The sequence below is a fragment of the Nicotiana tomentosiformis genome, chromosome 7, assembly GCF_000390325.3.
Source record: "Nicotiana tomentosiformis chromosome 7, ASM39032v3, whole genome shotgun sequence".
Classification (NCBI taxonomy): Eukaryota; Viridiplantae; Streptophyta; class Magnoliopsida; order Solanales; family Solanaceae; genus Nicotiana; species Nicotiana tomentosiformis.
Window position 1 is genome coordinate 34,973,365 of NC_090818.1, and position 22,514 is coordinate 34,995,878.

At 33.5% G+C, this 22,514-nt stretch overlaps 4 protein-coding genes across 4 annotated transcripts; 3 read left to right on the forward strand and 1 right to left on the reverse strand.

Moving 5' to 3' along the window:
* The first annotated feature begins 725 nt into the window (after positions 1 to 725).
* On the forward strand, positions 726 to 5,749 carry LOC104104368 (glutathione S-transferase 3-like). The gene is made up of 2 exons (XM_009612433.4): positions 726 to 1,111; positions 5,605 to 5,749. The coding sequence occupies exons 1-2, from the start codon at positions 797 to 799 to the stop codon at positions 5,605 to 5,607; spliced, it is 318 nt and encodes a 105-aa protein (XP_009610728.1). The 5' UTR covers positions 726 to 796; the 3' UTR covers positions 5,608 to 5,749.
* A 33-nt stretch (positions 5,750 to 5,782) lies between these two features.
* On the forward strand, positions 5,783 to 16,065 carry LOC104108672 (uncharacterized). The gene is made up of 6 exons (XM_070181440.1): positions 5,783 to 5,874; positions 9,426 to 10,018; positions 10,110 to 10,230; positions 10,308 to 10,586; positions 10,672 to 10,782; positions 10,865 to 16,065. The coding sequence occupies exons 2-4, from the start codon at positions 9,825 to 9,827 to the stop codon at positions 10,488 to 10,490; spliced, it is 498 nt and encodes a 165-aa protein (XP_070037541.1). The 5' UTR covers positions 5,783 to 5,874; positions 9,426 to 9,824; the 3' UTR covers positions 10,491 to 10,586; positions 10,672 to 10,782; positions 10,865 to 16,065.
* A 1,272-nt stretch (positions 16,066 to 17,337) lies between these two features.
* On the forward strand, positions 17,338 to 18,869 carry LOC104108671 (probable glutathione S-transferase). The gene is made up of 2 exons (XM_009617764.4): positions 17,338 to 17,737; positions 18,305 to 18,869. The coding sequence occupies exons 1-2, from the start codon at positions 17,423 to 17,425 to the stop codon at positions 18,647 to 18,649; spliced, it is 660 nt and encodes a 219-aa protein (XP_009616059.1). The 5' UTR covers positions 17,338 to 17,422; the 3' UTR covers positions 18,650 to 18,869.
* Positions 18,870 to 19,048: 179 nt separating this feature from the next.
* LOC104108670 (probable glutathione S-transferase) lies at positions 19,049 to 21,169 on the reverse strand. Its single transcript, XM_009617763.3, has 2 exons — positions 20,709 to 21,169; positions 19,049 to 19,656 (listed from the first exon to the last, which is right to left on the reverse strand). The coding sequence occupies exons 1-2, from the start codon at positions 21,027 to 21,029 to the stop codon at positions 19,312 to 19,314; spliced, it is 666 nt and encodes a 221-aa protein (XP_009616058.1). The 5' UTR covers positions 21,030 to 21,169; the 3' UTR covers positions 19,049 to 19,311.
* Between the last annotated feature and the right edge of the window lie 1,345 nt (positions 21,170 to 22,514).

The window sequence follows — 22,514 nt, forward strand, 5'->3', positions numbered from 1 at the left end:
TGTCATTAAGTATTTGAGATGAAGATCATGGAGGAAGAGTAGACATCCACCATAATTTGATATTTCTTATAACATTTTGAATGAAAATTATGGACGTACTTTTCTAGTTCAAGCAGGATCAATGTTGTAGGGTCGAGCATATGTGTAATTTAAATCGAAAAAGAATTCCATTATTAGGTAATTTACCATTAAATCCTTAAATTATACAAATATTTAAGGGCATAAAAGTCGATCAATATTTTAAAGATATTTTAGTCGTTCAATATTTAGCATGAATTATTTATGCTTTTATAATAATATAAATAGATATAGATAGATAGATAGATAGATAGATAGATAGATAGATATAGATAAATAGATAAATAGATAGATAGATATAGATAGATAGATTATTCTTTTTAATGTCTCTGATAAACATTCGTCGAGTTCAATTCAAAATTCACATAATTTTCCCATTTAGCTAGTGGAGCATCTCTATGGAAAGGAATGAAAATAATTATTCATCTAGATGTTGATGCAGTATTTTCATATTTTTCCTTGATTTTGACTGATTATTTCTTTTATGATAAGTTTTAATGAATTTCTTAGTGATAAAAATAAAAAAGTAATACTCCGTATGTATATATGTGGACACTTCTAGCATGGTCCACACTCGACATCAACTTTGTACCAACCTCTTGTTCCCTTCTAATATGAGTAATATAATATATAGCACTATTATGACTTACCTTCAATACAAAGCACATAATATTATCTTGAAATTCTGTTAAACAATCCTTAAATTTTCAGCAAAAAAATGGCAGATGAAGTTGTCCTTTTGGATACCTATGTGAGCATGTTTGGTATGAGGGTCAGGATTGCCTTGGCTGAAAAAGGCATCCAATATGAATACAAGGAGCAGGACTTGTTTAACAAAACCCCTCTTCTCCTACAAATGAACCCAATTCACAAGAAAATTCCAGTCTTGATTCACAATGGAAAACCAATATGTGAATCCCTTATCATTGTTCAGTACATAGATGAAGTTTGGATGGACAAATCCCCTTTGATGCCTTCTGATCCTTATAAGAGAGCTCAAGCTAGGTTTTGGGCTGATTATGTTGACAAAAAGGTATGCAAAACATCACAAAAATATGTTTTAGTCACCTTAGTATGTATTACTATAGATTTTATGCCTTTTAAGAGTCTTTTAGTCGAAATTATAGAGAACCTCTCTTATTCTTTGTTTTCATTTTTATTCTACGTAATGTTGGCTGAGATGGATTTAAATAGAAAATAATTGTCAGTGAGAATTAATTCATATAGCCAAACTCAACTTATTTGGAACTGAGATATAGATCTTTTTTTTTTTTGGGTCAAAGTTAAAGATTTATATTATAAAAAATGTCAAGGAAGAGATTAGGATTACTAAATGGACGAGTTGGACTAAATTAGGTAAATTAAGTCGGGTTGAATCAATTAACATACAAGGTAGTAAGATAGTTGTCCATCTGAATTAGTTTTGATCGGTCAAGATGAACAAATCAATTTGAGCTTAATAATAGATATATACACGACCATATCCCATCTCGTCCAACTCAAAATCATTTTTCATTTGTGTATTTGCTCTTTTATTATTTGTTCAATTATCAAATTAAACTACTGGAGTTTTTTTTATTTATTTATCATGAAAGTAACTCTCTATGTTCAATTAAATGTTTGCTCTGCCTCTTGTCTGCGCGAACATGAAAGTAACTCTCTATGTTCTACCTTTAATGAGGGAAGTTCCAGGGAACAAAATGCTTAGAATATGCCATTTAATAGCAGAAGAGTAAGTGCTCATACCTTTCTTTACATGATCATTTTTCAGTCTTCTGCAATTCAAGCAGAATTATATTGAGTGTGTGGTTTGCTAGTTGCTGTCTAGAAGAATAAAACCCTTAAAACTGACTTTACATGGAGTCAGAACAAATTTTTGTTAATAAATATGTTGAGATAATTCAAGAATATTTTACAGGGGGTTCGCAAATGCGACCCGTAAATACGATCAAAATATCGCAAATGCAAACTGGAGACTTTCCTGCTAAGGTCGCATTTGTGACCAAAAGCTTCGCAAATGCGAAAAAGGGGGCATCGCAAATGCGAGATATTCTTCGCAAAAGCGAACTCCAACCCAGCAGTCCAGGTTCGCAAATGTGAGGCTGTTTCGCAAATGCGATAGCTGCATTTGCGACCAAAACATCGTAAATGCGATTAAACCAGAACCAACACTCAAAACTTTAACAAAAACAATTCGAAACTAATCTGAAACTCCCCCGAGGCCCCAAACCAAACACCCACACAAGTCTAAAAATATCACACGAACTCGCTCAAGCAATCAAAACATCAAAATAACCTCTAGAATCACGAATCGGACGCCAAAACGTATGAAGATCAAAGGATACTTCAAGAACTTCTAGAATCGCAACCAAGCGTTCGAACCATATCAAATCAACTCCAAATGGCACCAAATTTTGCAGACAAGTTCCATATGACGAAACGAACCTACTCGGAACTTCAACTCATGCATAACAACCTCGAAACAACGAATCGCGCCTTAAGTCAAAATCAATAAATTTTGAAATTTCAACTTCTACAACCGATGCCGAAACCTATCAAAACACATCCGATTGACCTCAAATTTTGCATACACGTCACATTTAACATTACGGACCTATTCCAACTTCCGAAATCGAAATCCGACCCCGATATCAAAAAGTTCACTCCCAGTCAAACTTTTCAAAAATTCAACTTCCGCCATTTCAAGTCTAATTCGACTACGGATCTCCAACTAATAATCTGGACGCGCTCCTAAGTTCAATATCATCCAACGTAGCTAACGGAACTCACGAAATTCCATTCCGAGATCCAATACTAAAAGGCCAAACTTGGTCAACTCTTCCAACTCAAGGCTAAATCTTGAATTTCATTCTTCCAAATCAATTCCGGATAACTTAAAAACCAACACCGACGATTTACGCAAATCATAATACATCATGCGGAGATACTCGAGCCTTCAAACTACCGAAAAAAATGCAATTGCTCAAAACGACCAGTCGAGTCGTTACAGAAGATGAAAAAGATGGATATAATTATAAATTCAAGTTTTTTTAAAATCAATTACACGTGTCACGTTATTATTGGTGCGTGAATACACTCGATGAGAAAAAAGTGTCCAAGTACTGAAGAGGTGTGTTTTCGACATACTTTTAAAAAGTTGGGTATGTAAAAGATTACCGGTAAAGAAAATGTGTGTAACAGAGATTTCGGTGCAAATTTGACGGGTAAACTATGTATTTTGCCTTTTACTTTTTGTATCCCAACTTAAGTTTTACATTGCATATGAAAATATTATATACATATATAATGCTACATATTATTTTTGACAACACGTTATTCATTCTACACATACATGTAAAAAGAATTTTTGAAGCAGTGTCAAATAACACCTATAAATAGAGTGTCAATGCCAATAAGAGAAGGATTATCATGCTTATCTCTTTTCTATCTTTCCTCTTAGCAGTTGGGATACATACATCAAAGAGTTTCAACTATATATCTTATTTTTTCTTGATAACAAATACTTAACAACTACATAAGCGATTGGTATAAATATTCAGGGTCTCAATTTTGCCACTTAACTACCAATTCTTGTTAATAAAAATAAGTACGGTTTAGTTACAGTGTAAGCATCATAAGTCAAAGACACATTTAAATAGTACACTCCGTAAGACTTCAGATTTGAGATTAAGGGTGTGTTTGGTATAACGGAAAATGTTTTCCGTGAAAAATATTTTCCAACAAAAAATATTTTTTTGAAAAACAAGTAGTAATTTTATTCATTTTTCGGTGTTTGGTACGCAAATTAAAAAAAATAACTTCTCAAGAGTATTCATAAATAATTTAGATACAATAAACATTAAGCCATAAACTTTCGAACCAACAACCTTCCGAACCCACAAATTTCATAAACTTCCGAACTGCTAAACTTTCGAAACCGCGATATTTTGAACCCGTAAACTTTATAATTTCTAAACCCGTAAACTTCTAAACATATAAACCTCCGAACTCATAACTTTGAAACTTGTAAAATTTCGAACCCGTAAACCGAAAGATGAAAAAACTAAAATTGAAAATATATAAAAAATATTTTTTTTCATATATAAAAAAATATTTTTTTTCCGGGGTGCAGAAAATTGAAAAACAGAAATTTAAAATTACAAAAAAAAAAAAGTAAAAAAAAACATTTTTTGTGCGGTGTGGGGGAGGGGGTGGGTGGTGCAGAAAAATAAAAAAATAGAAATTTGAAATTACAAAAAAAAAAAAAAAAAGTAAATTTGCTTGAAAGAAGGGTGGGTGGTCATTTTGGAGAGAGGGGTGGGGTGGGTAGGCATGGGGTGGGGTTAAGTGGGTGGGTGGGTGGGTGTGGGGGTGTGGGGTGGGTTAGTGAGGATGGAGAAGGTTGAGAAAGAGTTTTGGAAATATTTTCCCTTCTCTTGATAAGGAAAATATTTTCCTCCAATTAAAGGAAAATGAGTTGATAAGAAAAATATTTTCTAAAATATTTAAATCAACCAAATATGAAAAAATTGGAAAATAGTTTTGAAAAAATATTTTCCATCATACCAAACACACCCTAAGTTTAGTAGGTAAATGACTAAATGAAGTTAGCTCAAGTTATTCTTAATTTATGTAGCAACCTTTGAATTTTCAATCACAACAAATCATATACACTTTAAAACATATCCAAATTTATTTTTACTACCTTATCAAAAGCAGAAGTAGAAAGGTAAAATAGCAAACAACGAAATTTGTGGTAGGTACGCCGAACAGGCGGAATCAGGATTTAAAATTTTATGGTTCAGTATTTTAGTTATTTTAAGTTAATGAGTTTTAAATTAATAATTTACACATATTTAATAAATTTTTTAAAATAAATATAATTGAACAAAAGTTACTGAGTTCGGCCGAACCTGCCTCCGGCTCCGACCCTGTCTGCATAGGAGTAGAATCGTTATTTTTTTCTTCTTTTTAAGTTTTAAGTTGTAAAAGAAGAGATTAGAATCCTCACAGGTGCAATTTTACCACCATAGAAGTGAAAAAGTGTTATACTTTTCCACTTTTAAGTTTTAAGCTTGTAAGCTCTTAGGAGCGTGGCATTGCGAAATCACTTACGTGCTTTTATTATTATTCTTTTTAATTTCTCTGATAAACATTGGTCGAGTTCAATTCAAAATTCACATAATTTTCCTATTTAGCTAGTGGAGCATCTCTATGGAAAGGAATGAAAATAATTATTCATCTAGATGTTGATACAGTATTTTTCATATTTTTCCTTGATTTTGACTGATTATTTCTTTTATGATAAGTTTTAATGAATTTCTTAGTGATAATAATAAAAAAGTAATACTCCGTACGTATATATGTGGACGCTTTTCTAGCATGGTCCACACTCGACATCAACTTTGTACCAACCTCTTGTTCCCTTCTAATATAATATAATATATAGCACTATGACTTACCTTCAGTACAGAGCACATAATATTATATTGAAATTCTGTTAAACAATCCTTCCTTAATTTTCAGTAAAAAAATGGCAGATGAAGTTGTCCTTTTGGGATGAGGGTTAGGATTGCCCTGGCTGAGAAAGGCATAGAGTATGAATACAAGGAGCAGGACTTGTTTAACAAAACCCCTCTTCTCCTACAAATGAACCCAATTCACAAGAAAATTCCAGTTTTGATTCATAATGGAAAACCAATCTGTGAAGTTTGGAAGGACAAATCCCCTTTGATGCCTTCTGATCCTTATAAGAGAGCTCAAGCTAGGTTTTGGGCTGATTATGTTGGCAAAAAGGTATGCAAAATATCACAAAATATGTTTTAAGTCAAATTAGAGATTTTTATGCTAGTCGAAAATATAACGAACTTTTATTATTCTTTATTCTTTATTTTTATTTTTATTCTACATAATGTTGGGCTTAGATGGATTTAAATGGAGAATTGTAGTCAGTGAGGATTCATACAACATATATATGTATATACACATATATACACATATATATGTATATATATATATATATATATATATATATATATGTATATACATATATATGGATCACAAATTAAATAAACGAAAGAAGTTATTAGTATTAAATAATATATATGTATATATATATATATATGTATATATATATATATATATATATATATATATATATATATATATATATATATATATATATGGATCACAAATTAAATAAACGAAAGAAGTTATTAGTATTAAGTAAACGAGTTAAATTAATAGGTCAAACATGGTCAAACTTTAACAAGCTATATATATAGTTAAAGTATTACAGTGAAGTATGTTTATTTTTTTGTGTGTGTATATATATAGGTATAGCCGTATATATATATATATATATATATATATATATATATATATATATATATATATATATATATATATATAGAACACGAAGCGCTAGGACCACATGGTCGAGTTCTTTTAGGGATAGACTTGTGAAGATCCTAATTAGTATATATACTTTATCATCAAATATATCTATTTGTAAATTGATTCATCGACTTATAACTTACGTAGATGCATCGATGAATATTAATCGATGATTCATCAAAACGTCTCGACCTATATATCGATTAATCTATGTCATGCATTATTAGTGATGAACGAATGAAAAAAGAAGTTATTAGCATCAATTACAATATAGTGTATATGTGTGTGTGAGAAATTATTCACATACTTAATTATAACTTAGAAAATTTACTTAGATAGATGCTATTATAATTTATTAAAAGTAAATAGTTAATATAATTATTTATAAAGATTATGTTTATAGTTTATAATTATTTATAATAATTGTATAGTTAAATAAAATAAATGCTTATAGTTTAATAAAAAACACAAAAAAAAAGAATTTTTTTTTTAAAAAAAAGGTCAACACTTAATGTACTGACCAACTTTGGTTGGTAATTCTGAAATCAGAATTGAAATAATGGGAGAACCCCCATTTCTCTTACCTTCCCTTCTCCTTCTCTATTTTCCTCACTCAATACCTTCCCCTCTCCTTCTCTATTTTTCTCACACAAATCCCATTCCCCACCCCCGCGTCGCCACCGCCCAGCCCCCGCCGTCGCTGCTGCCACTGCCACTGCCGCCCCTCTCCTTCTCCACCTCCTAAAAATTTTAGGTTTGAATTACAACCCATTTATTTATTATTTCTAGGTTTTGTTAATTAGTTATGAATTAGTTTCAATTGATTAGTGTTTCAATTATTTGAACATTGTATTTTATTAAGGATTAGGGTTTAGGTCTTGTTTTAATTAGTTTTATTAATTAGTTTTATTAACTAATTAGTTTTGTTAATTAGTCGATTAGTTATGAATTAGTTTTAATTGATGAGTGTTTTAATTTTGAGTTTGTATTGTCTTGAATAGTTTAGTTAGAATTGAATTATTAACTTTGTATTGTCTTGAATAGTTTAGTTAGAATCTAGGGTTTAGGATTTGTTCTTGTGAAACAAACTTTTAGGGTATGAGTTGAATTTCTTTAGTTTAGTTAGTTTATATTTAAACTCGTAGGATATGAATTGAAATTTTAGTTTTTAGGATTTGTTCTTGTGAATTGAACTTTTAGGATATAAATTGAACTTTTAGGATATGAATTTGACCTTTTGGATATGAATTGAAATTTTAGGATATAAATTGATGTAATTAGAAAAAAATAATTATCTTGAATTAACTAAAAAAGATATAATTAATTTATAATTATAGAATAAATTAATTTGTTCTTGTGAATCTAACTTTTAGGGTATGGGTTGAATTTCTTTAGTTTAGTTAGTTTATGTTTAAACTCGTAGGATATGAATTAAAATTTTAGTTTTTAGGATTTGTTCTTGTGAATTGAACTTTTAGGATATGAATTGAACTTTTAGGATATGAATTGGACCTTCTAGATATGAATTGAATTTTTAGGATATAAATTGGTGTACCTAGAAAAATATAATTATCTTGAATTAACTAAAAAAGATATAATTAATTTATAATTATAGAATAAATTAATTTATTCTTGTTTTATTTGTATAGATGGAACATCGTACTTGGATGTACAATAGGAATTATCCTAATCGGCAGGGATTGCGGGAGAATTTTGTAGAAGGGGTTGATGACTTTATTAGACATGCAATGTCACTTCCACCATACCAAAGTGAAGGAGTAATTAGGTGCCCTTGTGTCAGGTGCGATTGTATGAAGTTTAAAAAATCGGAGGAAGTTAAGCTTCATCTTTATAAGAAGGGGTTTATAGAGAATTACTTTGTGTGGACTAATCATGGAGAGATCGATAGTAGCCGTGGGATATTTCATAACATGGTTGTTGGTGAAAGTAGTAGGTCGGTGAAGAATACAAATCTTGATTCTAGAATTTAGGATATGGTTGCGGATGCGTTTGGGATGCACTTCGGGGGAGAGCCCAATGAAAATATTGAACAAACTCCTAATGATGACGCAAAACGTTTTTATGAATAGTTAGAGGAAGCTAGTCGTCCACTATGTGAAGGAAGTCCACTACAAAAGATAACCCGAAGGCTAGAATGGACTTACAAGAATATTGCAGGCGACCTGAATTATACTTGCAGACAGCAAACAATGGTAAGGTGTTCAAGCCCAAAGCAAGTTACACATTCACTTCGGAGGGAAGACGACAAATTTGTGATTGGGTTACAAAATTGAATATGCCTGAGGGTTATGCGTCGAATCTTGGAAAAAAAGTAGATATGGAGGTAGGAAAGTTGAGCCATTTGAAAAGTCATGACTACCATGTTTTTATGGAGACCTTAGTGCCTATTGCATTTTGTGATTTGCCTGAAAGAATCTGGAAATCCAAATCCAACAAGAGGTACAAGAGTACACCACCAATACAACATAATTGAGGTTAATCATACGAGGGAGTATGATCGCTATGATCCTTTCATAATTGCACATAACATTAAGCAAGTGTATTATGCTCCTTATCCATTGCGGCGGAATAAGTCCGATTGGTGGGTAGTAATAAAAACTAAGCATGTAGGTAGGGTGGAAATCGAGAATGTGTTAGATGTTGCACATAAAATCGATATCTCCAGTGTTCACCAAATAATGGACGGTCAGTTAGAAAATAATTTGGAACATCCTGAATGCATATTGGAAGAATTTGATATAAATAAAGTAACAATTATAGAAAATGAGGACGAAGAATCAAATGATGAAGCTCAAACAAGTGAGGACGAAGAATTCTCGGACGAGGAACAATACGTCGATGAGGATTAAAAAGTTGGTTTTTTAAAAGCACTCTCGTTTTATAGCTAGTTTCTTATAAGATTCAATCTAAATGTGTATTATATTATGCAGATGGCAGGCAAGGGTTAAGGTAACAATGACCCTACTAGTTCTCAGGGTCGAGAAAAGGGTAGGAAGGGAAAGAGGAGGGTAGAAAATAATAGTCCCTCTTGTCCACCCTTTTCAGATATGCCTATGTCTTATCATCCACCACACGGCAATACTGAGCTGCCACAGCATCACGAGCCGTACACCTTCATTCAAACACCAGGTCTTCTATCACAGGGCCATAGGACTATACGTCCGACATACAGTCCAACTGCCTCACAACCATCTGCATCGCAGCCATCTGCATCACATCCACATGGATCACATCCCTACATATCACATCCATATGGATCGCATCCATCCATGTCACAGCCACTCGGGTAACAGCCATCAGTATCACATCCACTTGGGTCGCATCCAGCTATGTCGCAGTCACAGAGATCGCAACCATCTTCATCATCGACTCCATCTATTGCAGGCCTTCACCTACGAGGCAGTAGCTCTGACCCGCCTACACCGTCTTCACATTCCTCTGATACACATGCTTCGGATAGTGATGACGAGGTAGTGCATTATGATCGATATGGAAGGATCATCATAATCCATAAGGGTGATGGGTAAGTGTTATTCATTATTTTTGCGTCTATTGATTTGTAACATTTTTACGAAGATATTAATGTTTTTTTTATTGTTAAATTGCATGTTTAGGCCGGGTAATAAGATTACGAAGATAATCACCAATGCCATCAGAAAGCTTTATGATGGCCCTTATGCAACTTGGACCGATGGCCCATTCTCGATGAAGGAGCAAATATTCAATCAATTTAAGGTATACATGTTCTTTTAAAAAGTTTAATAATTTATATTTATAATATTTCCATCTAATATTTAACTTTTGAAATACAGAGCAAGTGTGTATGGGAAGCCCGCTATAGCGCGGAAGTGGCTGCAAATTTTTATCATAAAGCTCACAAGAGATTGGCGGATGCTTTCTCGGATGCTAGAAATAAGAACAAGAGGCCTGGCTGGTTACTTGAGAATTTGTGGAATGATTTGCAAAGGCAATGGCTTACTGCGGAGTTTTTATAGAGGCGCAAAAAAGGAAAGAAAGCTCGCGCATCCGAGAAGGGAGGCTCCTTGCACACTGGAGATGCGATCAGCCTAGGGACAATAAAAAGAAGATTAGTATGTAATTACTTAAATTATTTTACTTTTCTAAGTATATCTATTCTGTTTATTAACTAAATTAATTTGTTTTTATGAAAAGAAGTATGGGAGCCCAATGAGTCATGATGAGCTATTCAAGGAGACGCATATTGTGAAGAAGAAGAAAGAGGGGGATCAAGATAGGTGGGTCGAGGACCGGACCTCGATTGCATATGTAAGCTTTCAATTTTCTTTAAGTATTATAATTTACTTTTATAAAAAAAATTAAAATACTGATTTAATTTAAAATAATATAGGTTCGCTACCAAAGTAACGTGGAGGAATTAATCCGTAGTCATCCAGCTGGTGAATTGGGTGAGCCAACCCAACCTTTGGACGAGGATGCTGAAAGAATATGGTTGGAGTTTGTTGGCGGTCCAAAATAGGGGAAGGTATACGGACTTCCTACTAAACACTTCCATCGCTATAAGTGTGGAATAGGAGGAATAGGGACTTCCTGGCAAGGCGAGCAACTTAATAGGGAGAGCCTCTTCGCTATGCGGGAGATAGTGACAAAGCTCACATCCGAGCTAGAAGCGGCCAAGGAAAGAGAAAGGCTTAGAGATGCTCAATTCCTTGGCATGCAAGCTCAGATCAGAACTCTCTTATCTAGTGGAGCTTTTCCGTTGCCCCAATCTCGTGAGTCATCTCCAGAGGGTCGACCTCCACGTGATCGTTCCTCCCGTCCTGCTCGTGATCGTTCCTCCCATCCTCCCTGTGATCTTTCTTCCCGTCCTCCACAAGACCATTCTCTATACCGTCTTGTAAATGAAAGTTCATTAGACGGTGATAATGATGTTGTAGAAAATACCCCTTGACTTTTATATACTTTGAAAATAGAACCAGTTTTGAACTAGTTGTAATTAGTTTTAACTTGGTTTTGGATTTTTATGTTCAATTGTACTTTAATTTGTTAGTTTTAAAGTATTTATTGAAAAGTTTGGTTGTTGTGTTATTGTTGTTGTAGTTATTAGGTGTATTGGTATGCTGGTAGGTGGTGTAGTTGCCAAAACAGATATTTTATGCCAAAATTAAACCTAGAAAAACCGACCAAAGTTGGTCGGTTTTTAATTTAAAAAAACAAAATATTTTCCAAACTACCGACCAAAGTTGGTCGGTTAATGAACATTGAATTCCAAAAATTCAACATTACCAACCAATTTTGGTTGCTATTTTGTCTGCACTGTTGAGGTTACCGACCATAGTTGGTCGGTAATGTTTAATTTTAATTATTTTAAAAATATATATATTTTCAATTACAGACCAAAGTTGGTCTTTTTTTTAAATTTTAATAATTAATAAAAAATATAATTTAGTTAAACCGACCAACTTTGGTCGGTAAAATTAAATTAATAAAATATGTTTCCGACTAAAGTTGGTCGGTACGTACTTAAACTTGTCAAATGGTCGTTTTAAGCTACCGACCAACGTTGGTCGGTAATTTTCGACCAACTTTGGTCGGTAAGCCATTCCGACCATCAAAATACCGTCCACACCTATTTTTAGCGGATTTCTAGTAGTGATACTATATTCTCGTTCTTGGGACTTCTTTACCTGATCAGTACAAAGTATATGACTTCATATTAGAGTTGAAGAAGAAACTTGTTCTTGATTAAGATCTCAAGCAAAAATTACAGCTATTTCGGATTTCACTATTTTTAATTTTATCTATGTTGTAAAGATTGAAGGAGAGACATGGAGCAACGGTAAAGTTATCTCCGTGTGACCTATAGGTCGCGCGTTTGAGCCGTGAAAGCAACCACTTATAATAGTTATATTAGGGGAGACTGTCTACATCAAACCCTTTGGGGTGCGGCTCTTTCCCGAACCTTACGTAAATGTAGGATGCTTTGTTGCCCCATTTACTTTTGTTGTAAAGATCTTTTTTCCAACTTTTGATCACTTATCCTTTTTATGTTGTTTGCTTTTGTTGGGTTTTATATAATAAGAGGCGTGAACGGAAAATGGAGGGAAAATATTTGGAGGGAAACAAAAAGTTTGAAGTTGTTTCCTTTACTAATGCACTTTGTCCCTCATTGGAAAAAGAAAATAAAATCTTTGTACTTATATAGAGAAGCAAATCTTCTAGCTCTTAAAGAAAATCTTCGCGTTGTCGTCGTCCTCATGTGAACAGGTACTTTCGCACCTATTCAACCCAGACTGTTTGGCTATAAATTCAAAGGACAACTACTTCCTTTGGACCGGACTTTCTGATATTTTTGTTGGAAAATGAGCCTCAGACGTTTAAAGAAGCAATGTCTTCTTCGGAAATACAATATTAGAAAGATGCAGTCAATAGTGAGATAGAATATATATTAAGTAATCATACTTGGGAATTGGTTGATCTTCCTCCAGGAAATAAACCTTTGGGTTCTAAGTGGATTTTCAAAAGGAAAATGAAAGTTGATAGTACTATTAACAAATATAAGGCAAGATTAGTTGTCAAAGGGTTTAGACAATGAAAAGGTCTTGATTATTTTGATTCATACTCACTAGTAACGAGGATTACATCTATTCGGGTATTAATAGCGTTAGCCGTGTATGGTCTTGAAATCCATCAGATGGATATGAGCTTCTTAAATGGAGATTTAGAGGAACAAATTTATATGGAACAACCTGAAGGGTTCATGGTTCCCGAAAAAGAAAAAAAGGTGTGCCGACTTGTTAAGTCACTTTACGGTTTGAAACAAGCACCCAAGTAATAGCATGCGATATTTGACCAAACAATGTTGGCAAATGAATTTAAGATTAATGAGTGTGATAAATGTGTTTATATTAAAAGTACTCCAAATCATATAGTCATTGTATGTTTATATGTTGATGATATGTTAATAATGAGCAAAGACATTGCGGATATAAATGCTACTAAGCGTATGCTTGCTAGCAAGTTTGATATGAAAGAGTTAGGAGTTGCTGATTTAATTTTAGGAATTAAAATTCATAGGACTCCTCAAGGATTAGCATTGTCTCAATCTCATTACGTTAAAATGGTACCGAAAAAAATTCAAGTATTTGGATTTCAAAGTTGCAAAGACCCCGATTGATGTAAATGTGGCTCTTATAAAGAATCTAGGTCAAAGCAAATTTCAATTGATTATGCTTGAGTGTTGGAAAGTTTAATATATATCATGAATTGTACACGACCTGATATAGCTTGTGCAGTAAGTAAACTAAGTCGTTACACAAATAATTCCGACCAAACTCATTAGATGAAAATGAAACGAGTTTTGGGGTATCTAAAACATACCCAAGATTATACTTTGTATTACAGTATCTTGCGGTAATTGAAGGATATAGTGATGCAAATTGGATCACGGGGTCATCAGAAACAAAGTCCACAAGTGGATATATTTTTATAATTGGTGGAAGGGCAGTTTCTTGGAAATTATCCAAACAAACATGCATCGCTCGCTCTGCAATGGAGTCTGAGTTTATAGCTTTAGATAAGGCTGGAGAAGAAGCTGAATGGCTTCGGAATTTCTTGGAAGATATTCCGTTTTGGCCCAAACCAATGGCTCATATATGCATACATTGCGATAGTCAAGCGGCAATAGGAAGGGCTGGAAGTATTATGTATAACGGAAAATCTCGTCACATACGACGAAGACATAATACCGTAAGACAACTACTCTCTAGTGAAATTATCACAATTGACTACGTAAAGTCAAAAGATAATGTGTCGGATCCACTTACAAAAGGCCTAAATAGAGAGGCGGTTGATAAATCATCGAAGGGAATAGGACTATGGCCGAGGACAAGTCACTGTGGCGGTAACTCTACTTAGAAGACTGGAGATCCCAAGATCTAGGTTCAAGGAGATCAAACAAAGTCATCAGTGACGGTTCAACATTGTCAAATAAAATTTTGATCTATTCTCGTGATGAGACAATGTTCAGTACCAAGGATAAAGCATTAAGGGTTTTAATGGTTTCTAAGTTTGATACGGAGTATATCAAATAGTGTATCTATGGGATAACACGTTTAGGAATCACCTATATAAGTGTGAAGTGTAAGTCGCTTCAAGAAAAATTCTGTAAGGCAGTTCTCAACGCACTTATGAACCAGGCAGTGTTCATGGCCGAAACGAACACAACAATGAGAACCAAAGGCGGTTAAAGGGTTGATTGTATGACTTATGGCTGTCTAGGTATACACCAAAGTTCAACGGTTCAAAGATATCAAATCTACCGATTGACCGAGTATATCCGACATAAGTTTACTATGGAAAGTTCAAAGGAAAACCTACTTATCCAGATGCAATTAATCTTTGCTTGTAAATCACACAGTTTTTCATGCATGCATATTTTTAGATATCCATTCCCCATTCATATGGGGGATTGTTGGGTTTTATATAATAAGAGGTGTGAATAAAAAATGAAAGGAAAAGATTTGGAGGGAAACAGAAAGTTTGAAGTTGTTTTCTTTACTAATGCACTTTGTCCCTCATTGGAAAAAAGAAAAAAAAATCTGTGTGCTTATATAGAGAAGCACATCTTCTAGCTCTTAAAGAGTTGGGAAGAAGTCGTGCCTCGCATCATCGTCGTCGCTCGTTCGGCTCGACTTCGGATTCGGTCAAATGATTGATTAATAATGTTTTGGACCAAATTTATTTTCCATTTTCCGTTATCTATTTTTCTTTTTCCTGATATTTTCGCGGATAATTTCCTAATGCCTAACTGTCGTTTTTGAAATTAAAATTCGAGACCAAACAGAAAAGTTTTCTGTCGAAACAGTACCTCATGTGAACAGGTACTTTCGCACCTATTCAACCCAAATTGTTTGGCTATAAATTCAGAGGTTTGGTCTCACTTTCAAACCACCAAAATTTGTATATTCTCCCCTCTCTTCTGCATTTCTACACTGTTTTTCAAAAGCAAAAACGTAAGCATCAGTGTGGTTACTGCCGATTGTTGAGTTCGACGAAATTCCGTAATTTCCATTGCCGGTATTACAGAATAGTTATTTCGTTCTATCCTGGGAGGAATTAATCCAACAACCTTTGACAACAATGAGGGGATTAAATTCCTTAAGGAAACACAGTGTTCTGTTGGGCTCAGAACGTTATTTATCTGATTCTATTTCTGTCTTTTGTTTCTGCTTTCGTTTTATTTTACAGAAAGTATATTTTCGAATACAGAGACTTAACAGTTTTTACATATGAGAAAGATAAGGTTTGATTGTTTCAGTTTGGTTCCCGCGTGGCTTTAACTTTTTTCTTGTTCTGTCAAATACTGGTAATTTCTCACGAGTGTAACTTTGGAACCATCGTGTATTGGAAAAAGATATTTAGGCATAGTCCTATTTAATTGACCTTTAGCCAGCCACTTTTAGGATGTGTTATAGTTTTCCACTTTTAGTAAAGGATCGAATTGGCATATTGTAACATATGTAAAGCTTGTAAACTTCTAACATGGCGTCGTTCATGCAAGACTATTTATGTTCTTTCAATTTTTAATTATCAGCGAGAATCTCTTTGAAATATATATATCTGAAACAAAGTACAAATTCATCGAGTTCAATTGAAGGTGCACTTAATTAATTTGTTTTCTTACAAATATCTATTTCTTAAGCCGCCCTATATGACTAGTGATGCATCTGTGTGGATAGAAATAAAAGTCGGATTCCTCACTATTTTCATAATTCTTCTTGATTTTGATTGATAGATTTTACGACAAATAAAAGTACCGTTTTGACTGCTTCTCAAAATTCTTTTTTGGTCGCCTTCACAGCACATTTTGAAAGTTCTCTTGCGTATAAAATCCGTAACAGTTGGGAACATGCATCAAAGAGTTTGTGAGTTGCCAATTTTAATTGAAGAACTATTCTATAATCATATTGGCAGCACCGTTTTCAACTACACATCTTACTTTTCTTGACAAGAGAGAACAACTACATAAGTGACCGCTTTAAATGTTCAGGGTCTCAATCTTGCCACTCAACTACTACTTATATTGATACAAATAACCACTCTTGAATTCAGTTACTGTATATGTATCATAAGTCAAAGATACAATTAAGTTGTCACACTTCAGATTAGAGATTGAGTTTCATTGGTAAATGAAGTTAGCTCAAGTTATTCTTAATTTATCTAGCAAGCTTTTAATTTTAAAGCACATCAAATCGTTAACATTTGAGAAACCAATCAAATGGCATTACCTTGTAAGTTGTACCATGAGTTAAATTTGTTTTTTATGGATATATATTAGATATTTTATTCCCTTGGCACAAGCCTAAAGCTTAATTTTGTGGTCAAGGGGTTCAAACTCTTTTAACAAATTGAGTGTCGTCTTATTTAATTATTAAAATAGTTGTTTTTGCAATCATCCTTTGTTCATTTTTTGTTTATTATTTATTATATATGATATTTTTTTGCTTTTTCTTTCTTAGAATGCCCTTTTTTACCAGCATACTACTTTTTTCTTTTGAAAAAAAGATTACTTCAAAACAAACCACCGTATTAGTTTTAATTCAACATAATATTGCTAACATGATTTTCGACAAATAGTTTAATTTTCGTTTAGATTCAAATTTTTTTTGATGAAGCCGTTTGACATTACATGTAGATACAAAAAAAAATAGATGAACCCATTCAACGAAACATTTTACTATTTACTTTTTTACAATATTGAACCCCTTTGCTCAGAAAATCCGCAGAAAATCCATAATGGTCCACACTCCACATCAACTTTGGAGCGACTTCTTTCCCACTTCTATATATAGTGGTATCATAACTATGGCTAATACACACAACACATATTGTAGTTCACATTATCTTGCAATTCTGTTAAACAATCCTGAGTTTTCAGCAAAAAGAAATGGCTGACGAAGTTGTCCTTTTGGATACCTATGTGAGCATGTTTGGGGTGAGGGTTAGGATTGCCCTGGCTGAAAAAGGCATACAGTATGAATACAAAGAGCAGGATTTGTTGAATAAAACCCCTCTTCTCCTACAAATGAACCCAATTCACAAGAAAATTCCAGTCTTGATTCATAATGGAAAACCAATCTGTGAATCCCTCATTATTGTTGAGTATATAGATGAAGTTTGGAAGGACAAATCCCCTTTCATGCCTTCTGATCCTTACAAGAGAGCTCAAGCTAGATTTTGGGCTGATTATGTTGACAAAAAGGTATGCAAAATATCACACACTTGGGAATTATATGTTTTCTTTAAGTCCTATGTTTTTTAAGAGTTTTTTTAGCTGTATCAAAAATTCTGATGTTAGTAGAATATACAACAAAAAAAATCTATTATTCTTTATTCTGCATAATATTGACCTGGGATAAATTTAAATAGAAAATCATTATCAACAAAATCCAAATTGATTGGTCAAGGTGGACAGATCAATTTGAGCTAAAAATGAGCCATAACTCAACTAGTCTAATTCAATATCATTTTTCATTTGTTTATTTTTTTTTTCTTTTTTATTTGTTCAATTATCAAATTAAACTAGTATAAAGAACTCCTTTTTACATGGCTATATCTAACTAACCATAACCAAATAAATTATTTTTTGTGTGTTTTGATAAGTTCTTTTCATAAGTCAATTAGGTTGGTTCAAGACCCGCTAATGAATACATATGTCCAAACGAAATCATCCAAACATGTGCACATTGGAACTTTGGAGGGTTATATTTTTATGAGCTAAATTTGATTGAAAATATTTAATCTTTTTTCTTTGTTTGGGAGGATTCAGATTTATGAGAGTGGAAAGAAAATGTGGACATCAAAAGTGGAGGACCAAGAAGCAGCCAACAAAGAATTTATAGAGTGCCTGAAATTGTTGGAAGGGGAGTTAGGAGACAAGCCATACTTCGGAGGAGAAAGATTTGGTTTTGTGGATATGGCCCTTATGCCTTACTATAGCTGGTTCCCTTCTTATGAGAAATTTGGCAACTTTAGCATAGAAGCAGAGTGTCCTAAGATTGTGGAATGGGCAAAAAAGTGTGTGCAAAAGGAGAGTGTCTCAAAGTCTCTTGCTGACCCTGACAAAGTCTATGATTATATTGTGATGGCGAGACAAAAGTGGGGCATTGCCTAAAACAAAAAAGACGGATCTAGAGTGGGTTCTGCAATCAAGTGAACTTGTTTCTTGTTCGAACTATGTATTCATATACAAAGATTTTAAAAAGTATACATATAGTAATAAGTTTCCTTTTTACTTTCCTTTGAAATGGAGACGAAACCTGAAAGGTTGTGTTTGTGATGATTTGGTGTGCTTTTATGTAGCAAGTAATAAAATCCAAAGCTCTAGCCTCCAACAGTTTGTATTACAGTTTCACTTATGTTTAGACTATGAATTGCTGGAGGAAATGACTATTCTTCTTGAAACCTTACTAAGACATTGGCTGTAGAATTGAAACAAGTAAAGGGTGAGATTAACCCCTGCTGTTCGAAACAATTAAAAACAGAACTAACAAGAATCAACAAAATGTATGCATAGAGTAGAATCATCTTTTTGTATTATAGATAATGCCAAATGATAAAATGATTACTCCTCGCTACAAAGTTGACAACCTCCAGAATTTACATACAGACTACAAAAGGCCAACACTTAACATGACACAACTAAGAGTCTTTTATTACTCATAAAAGTAAACTGACTGACATTACCACCAAACAAACTTCATATCTGAAACATCAATCAAGAAGGCACAACGAAATGCCTTCTTTTAATACATTATGGTGCATAATTGCATATGTTTACTCAAGTCCAAACTTTTGCCTAAGCACTTTTACAAACTCAAGGACTTTAGGTTGGTCAGGTAAAGACTTAGCAACACTCTCCCTCTGCATGCACCTCTTGGCCCAAGCCACAAATTTTGGGCACTCAGCCTCTGTGCTGAAGTTGCCAAAAGTCTCATAGGCATAAAACCAGCTGTAGTATCCAATCAGAGCAATATCCACAAACCCAAAACTTTCCCCTCCAAAGTAAGGCTTGTCTCCTAGTGCTCCCTCCAACACCTTGAGGCATTCTATGAAATCTTTCTTAGCTGCCTCCTGCTCTTCTCCTTTTGTTGTCCATAACTTCCTCCCAAAATCATACAACTGCAAATTTCAACAAACTCAAATTAGAAAAAGAAAAGGTTACCACTTGTTGCCACAAAAAACGAAGATAAAAGTCCTTGTCAGTTCACAAGGCAAAAGCTAGCTAATGTGGTGCAGATCGACTAAGATTATATAATGAGACAACATTCCATACCACAGCCAATGCGAAACTCTAACACCCCTAGGAGCGGATGCACGTTTGATGAAGCGGTGTCATGCAACACCGCTTCGTCAGAAAATTTTACTATATATATGTCTTAATATAGTGAGGAAATAGATAAGTAGGAAAAAATGACACTACTTGACATAAATTGTCTCTTGACGCGTTGGTTATGTACTTGATTTTGCTCTAAGAGGTCAAAATTCAAACCTCAACTAGCACATTCTTTTTGCAAATATTTGAGAGAGCCTATGTGGTTAAAAATTGTGATTAAGTAGAATTGAACTCGGACCTTTTCAAGACTCAACAAAACCAATAGACTAAGGCTATTTCTTGTCCAAAAGTATGGTAATTACAGTTATTATTCTTGTTCGACATCGCTTACAAAAATTCATGCCTGAACACCCCACACGCCTAGGACTGGACATAAGAAACTTGGACAAAATAACATGAGAGCCCAACATTGAAATTAAAAAAATAGGAATGAGGCTGCACTACGATAACACCTAACCAAATGGACCTTAGGTATAATTTAACTCCGACAACTAACGCATGAGATAAGGATTGACTACGAAACATATAAAAAGAATAGGCTAACATCTAACTCTAACAATACAACACAAGACAACAATGCCTCAATTTCAAGAAATTGTTACGTTTTATGTAGTGACGGTGTAAAAAAGATTTATACAATCATGTCATTTTCAAGGTAATTACAAGTAATCTTTATAATAGACATTACGATACATGATAACTAACCTACGATTACATGTTAAACCCACTACAGTGTAAAAAAATCTTTACAAACCCATTTCAAAATTAGTTGGAATCAGCTAAAGAATCATAGTCAGTACATATGGAAAAGAAAAAAACGGAAAGGCAAAGATTTTACCTTCTTGTCAATGTAATCAGCCCAGAACCTAGCTTGAGCTCTGTCATAAGGATCAGAAGGGAGCAAATTAGGGGCTTTGTCTTTCCAAACTTCTTCAATGTACTCAACTGCAATAATAGACTCACAAATGGGTTTTCCATTGTGAATCAACACTGGGATTTTCTTGTGGATTGGATTCATTTGTAAAAGCAAAGGGCTTTTGTTCCTCAAGTCCTCTTCTTTGTACTCATACTTTATCTCCTTTTCAGCTAATGCAATCCTGAGCCTCATGCCAAACATGCTAGGCCAGAAATCCAACAGAATCACCTCTTCGTTCGCCATTGTTATGAAAAGCAAGCGAGAAGAAGAATAAGAAATTTCAGAATTGATAATACTTAAAGCTAGTAATACACGTCTTATTTATAGAGAACTTGGATGCCTTTATTTTCGACTTTTTTTGTGTACGTGTAGTGCTGTGGTCCATTGTGGTGTTTACACAGTTTATTTTGTTTTAAGTTTTTTAATCACTTAAAATCGGTAATCTTCGAGATTTTTCTGAATGGCCTACCTAGAGGTCATCGCATTCGTCACGTGGTCTATAGTAGAGTTTCAAACAATAAAGGCCCCACTTTCTTGTGTTCCAATTTCTCTTCGAAATTTTCGCCAATTTAAAAAATCTTCTGCGCTCACCACGCCCCAAATTTTGGTAAATTATAAACATTGATAAGGTTATACAATAATTATTATATATAAAATGAGAAGTTAGAATTAAAATATATTTAAATATATTATTTATATATTATAGTAAATAATCTGTTCGAAATAGTAATTTTATTTATCGCAGTCAAAACTCAATCTATTTACAAAATTGAGAATAAAAGAGAGTAATGTATAGGGTAAAATATGTTATGCTACATTACCGCCCAAAAGAGGGACACGTGGAACCTAAGATGGGGGTAAGAGTGTCAATGGTTCGGTTCGGCCGGTTATTTTATAAAATTTGTAACATACCAATTTTTTGGTTATTCTATTATGTATAGCCAAAATTAAACTTTTCGAAACCGTCCTAATCATGTCAGTTTCTTTTCGGTATCGGTACGGTTCGGTTAATTTTCGGTATTTTTTAAATATCATATAAAATTCACCAGTAGAAGTAGAATGCAATAACATACGTTCTTTTATAAGACTTAGCAAAACTCTCTAGACATTTTTACTGTTTAAAGGGTGATGAATTAAAAAAAATAAAAAATGGTTAGAGCATAAATCCATCAACTATTCTACAACAGCGTAAAAAAAACCAAGCAAAGGCAGAGAAAATATAAATTACACGAGTGGAAAGATATTAACCAAACTGGGACTCAAGAATAAAGTATATAGAAGATTAAATATTCAAAAAGATAAATCTAAATTATATGAAAGGAAACATATTCAATACATTGTAGTTTGCTATTCATTATCGCTAGAATACTTTGTGTCTTGCTAATAAAGATACTTGAAATAACTTAGTTCAAGTAGATGTAGCATAATATGTTTTAGGAATTAGTATTTTGAGTTTAATTACTTGTTGGCTTGTAATAGTTTTCATAATTCCAATGCCCAAAGAAAAATTTGTGCATTATTATTTTTAAACTTACTAGATAAATATATTTTTAACATGTAAAATTTATTCGGTACAGTTCGGTATTTTTTCGATTTATTTTTATAAAATAAAACTATCCTAATTATCGGTACGGTTATAGATTTATACAAAAACTTATAGTTTCTTAACAAGAAACCTAAAAATCGGCTCGGTTCGGTACGATACGGTTCGGTCAGTTTAGTCGATTT

Coding starts and splice junctions, on each gene's coding strand:
- LOC104108670 (XM_009617763.3), bottom strand. CDS start 21,029: ATGGCGAACGAAGAGGTGATTCTGTTGGATTTCTGGCCTAGCATGTTT. Junction 19,657..20,708: donor CTGATTACATTGACAAGAAG/GTAAAATCTTTG, acceptor TGAAATTTGCAG/TTGTATGATTTTGGGAGGAA.
- LOC104104368 (XM_009612433.4), top strand. CDS start 797: ATGGCAGATGAAGTTGTCCTTTTGGATACCTATGTGAGCATGTTTGGT.
- LOC104108672 (XM_070181440.1), top strand. CDS start 9,825: ATGTCGCAGTCACAGAGATCGCAACCATCTTCATCATCGACTCCATCT. Junction 10,019..10,109: donor ATAATCCATAAGGGTGATGG/GTAAGTGTTATT, acceptor TTGCATGTTTAG/GCCGGGTAATAAGATTACGA. Junction 10,231..10,307: donor AAATATTCAATCAATTTAAG/GTATACATGTTC, acceptor TTTGAAATACAG/AGCAAGTGTGTATGGGAAGC.
- LOC104108671 (XM_009617764.4), top strand. CDS start 17,423: ATGGCTGACGAAGTTGTCCTTTTGGATACCTATGTGAGCATGTTTGGG. Junction 17,738..18,304: donor CTGATTATGTTGACAAAAAG/GTATGCAAAATA, acceptor GGGAGGATTCAG/ATTTATGAGAGTGGAAAGAA.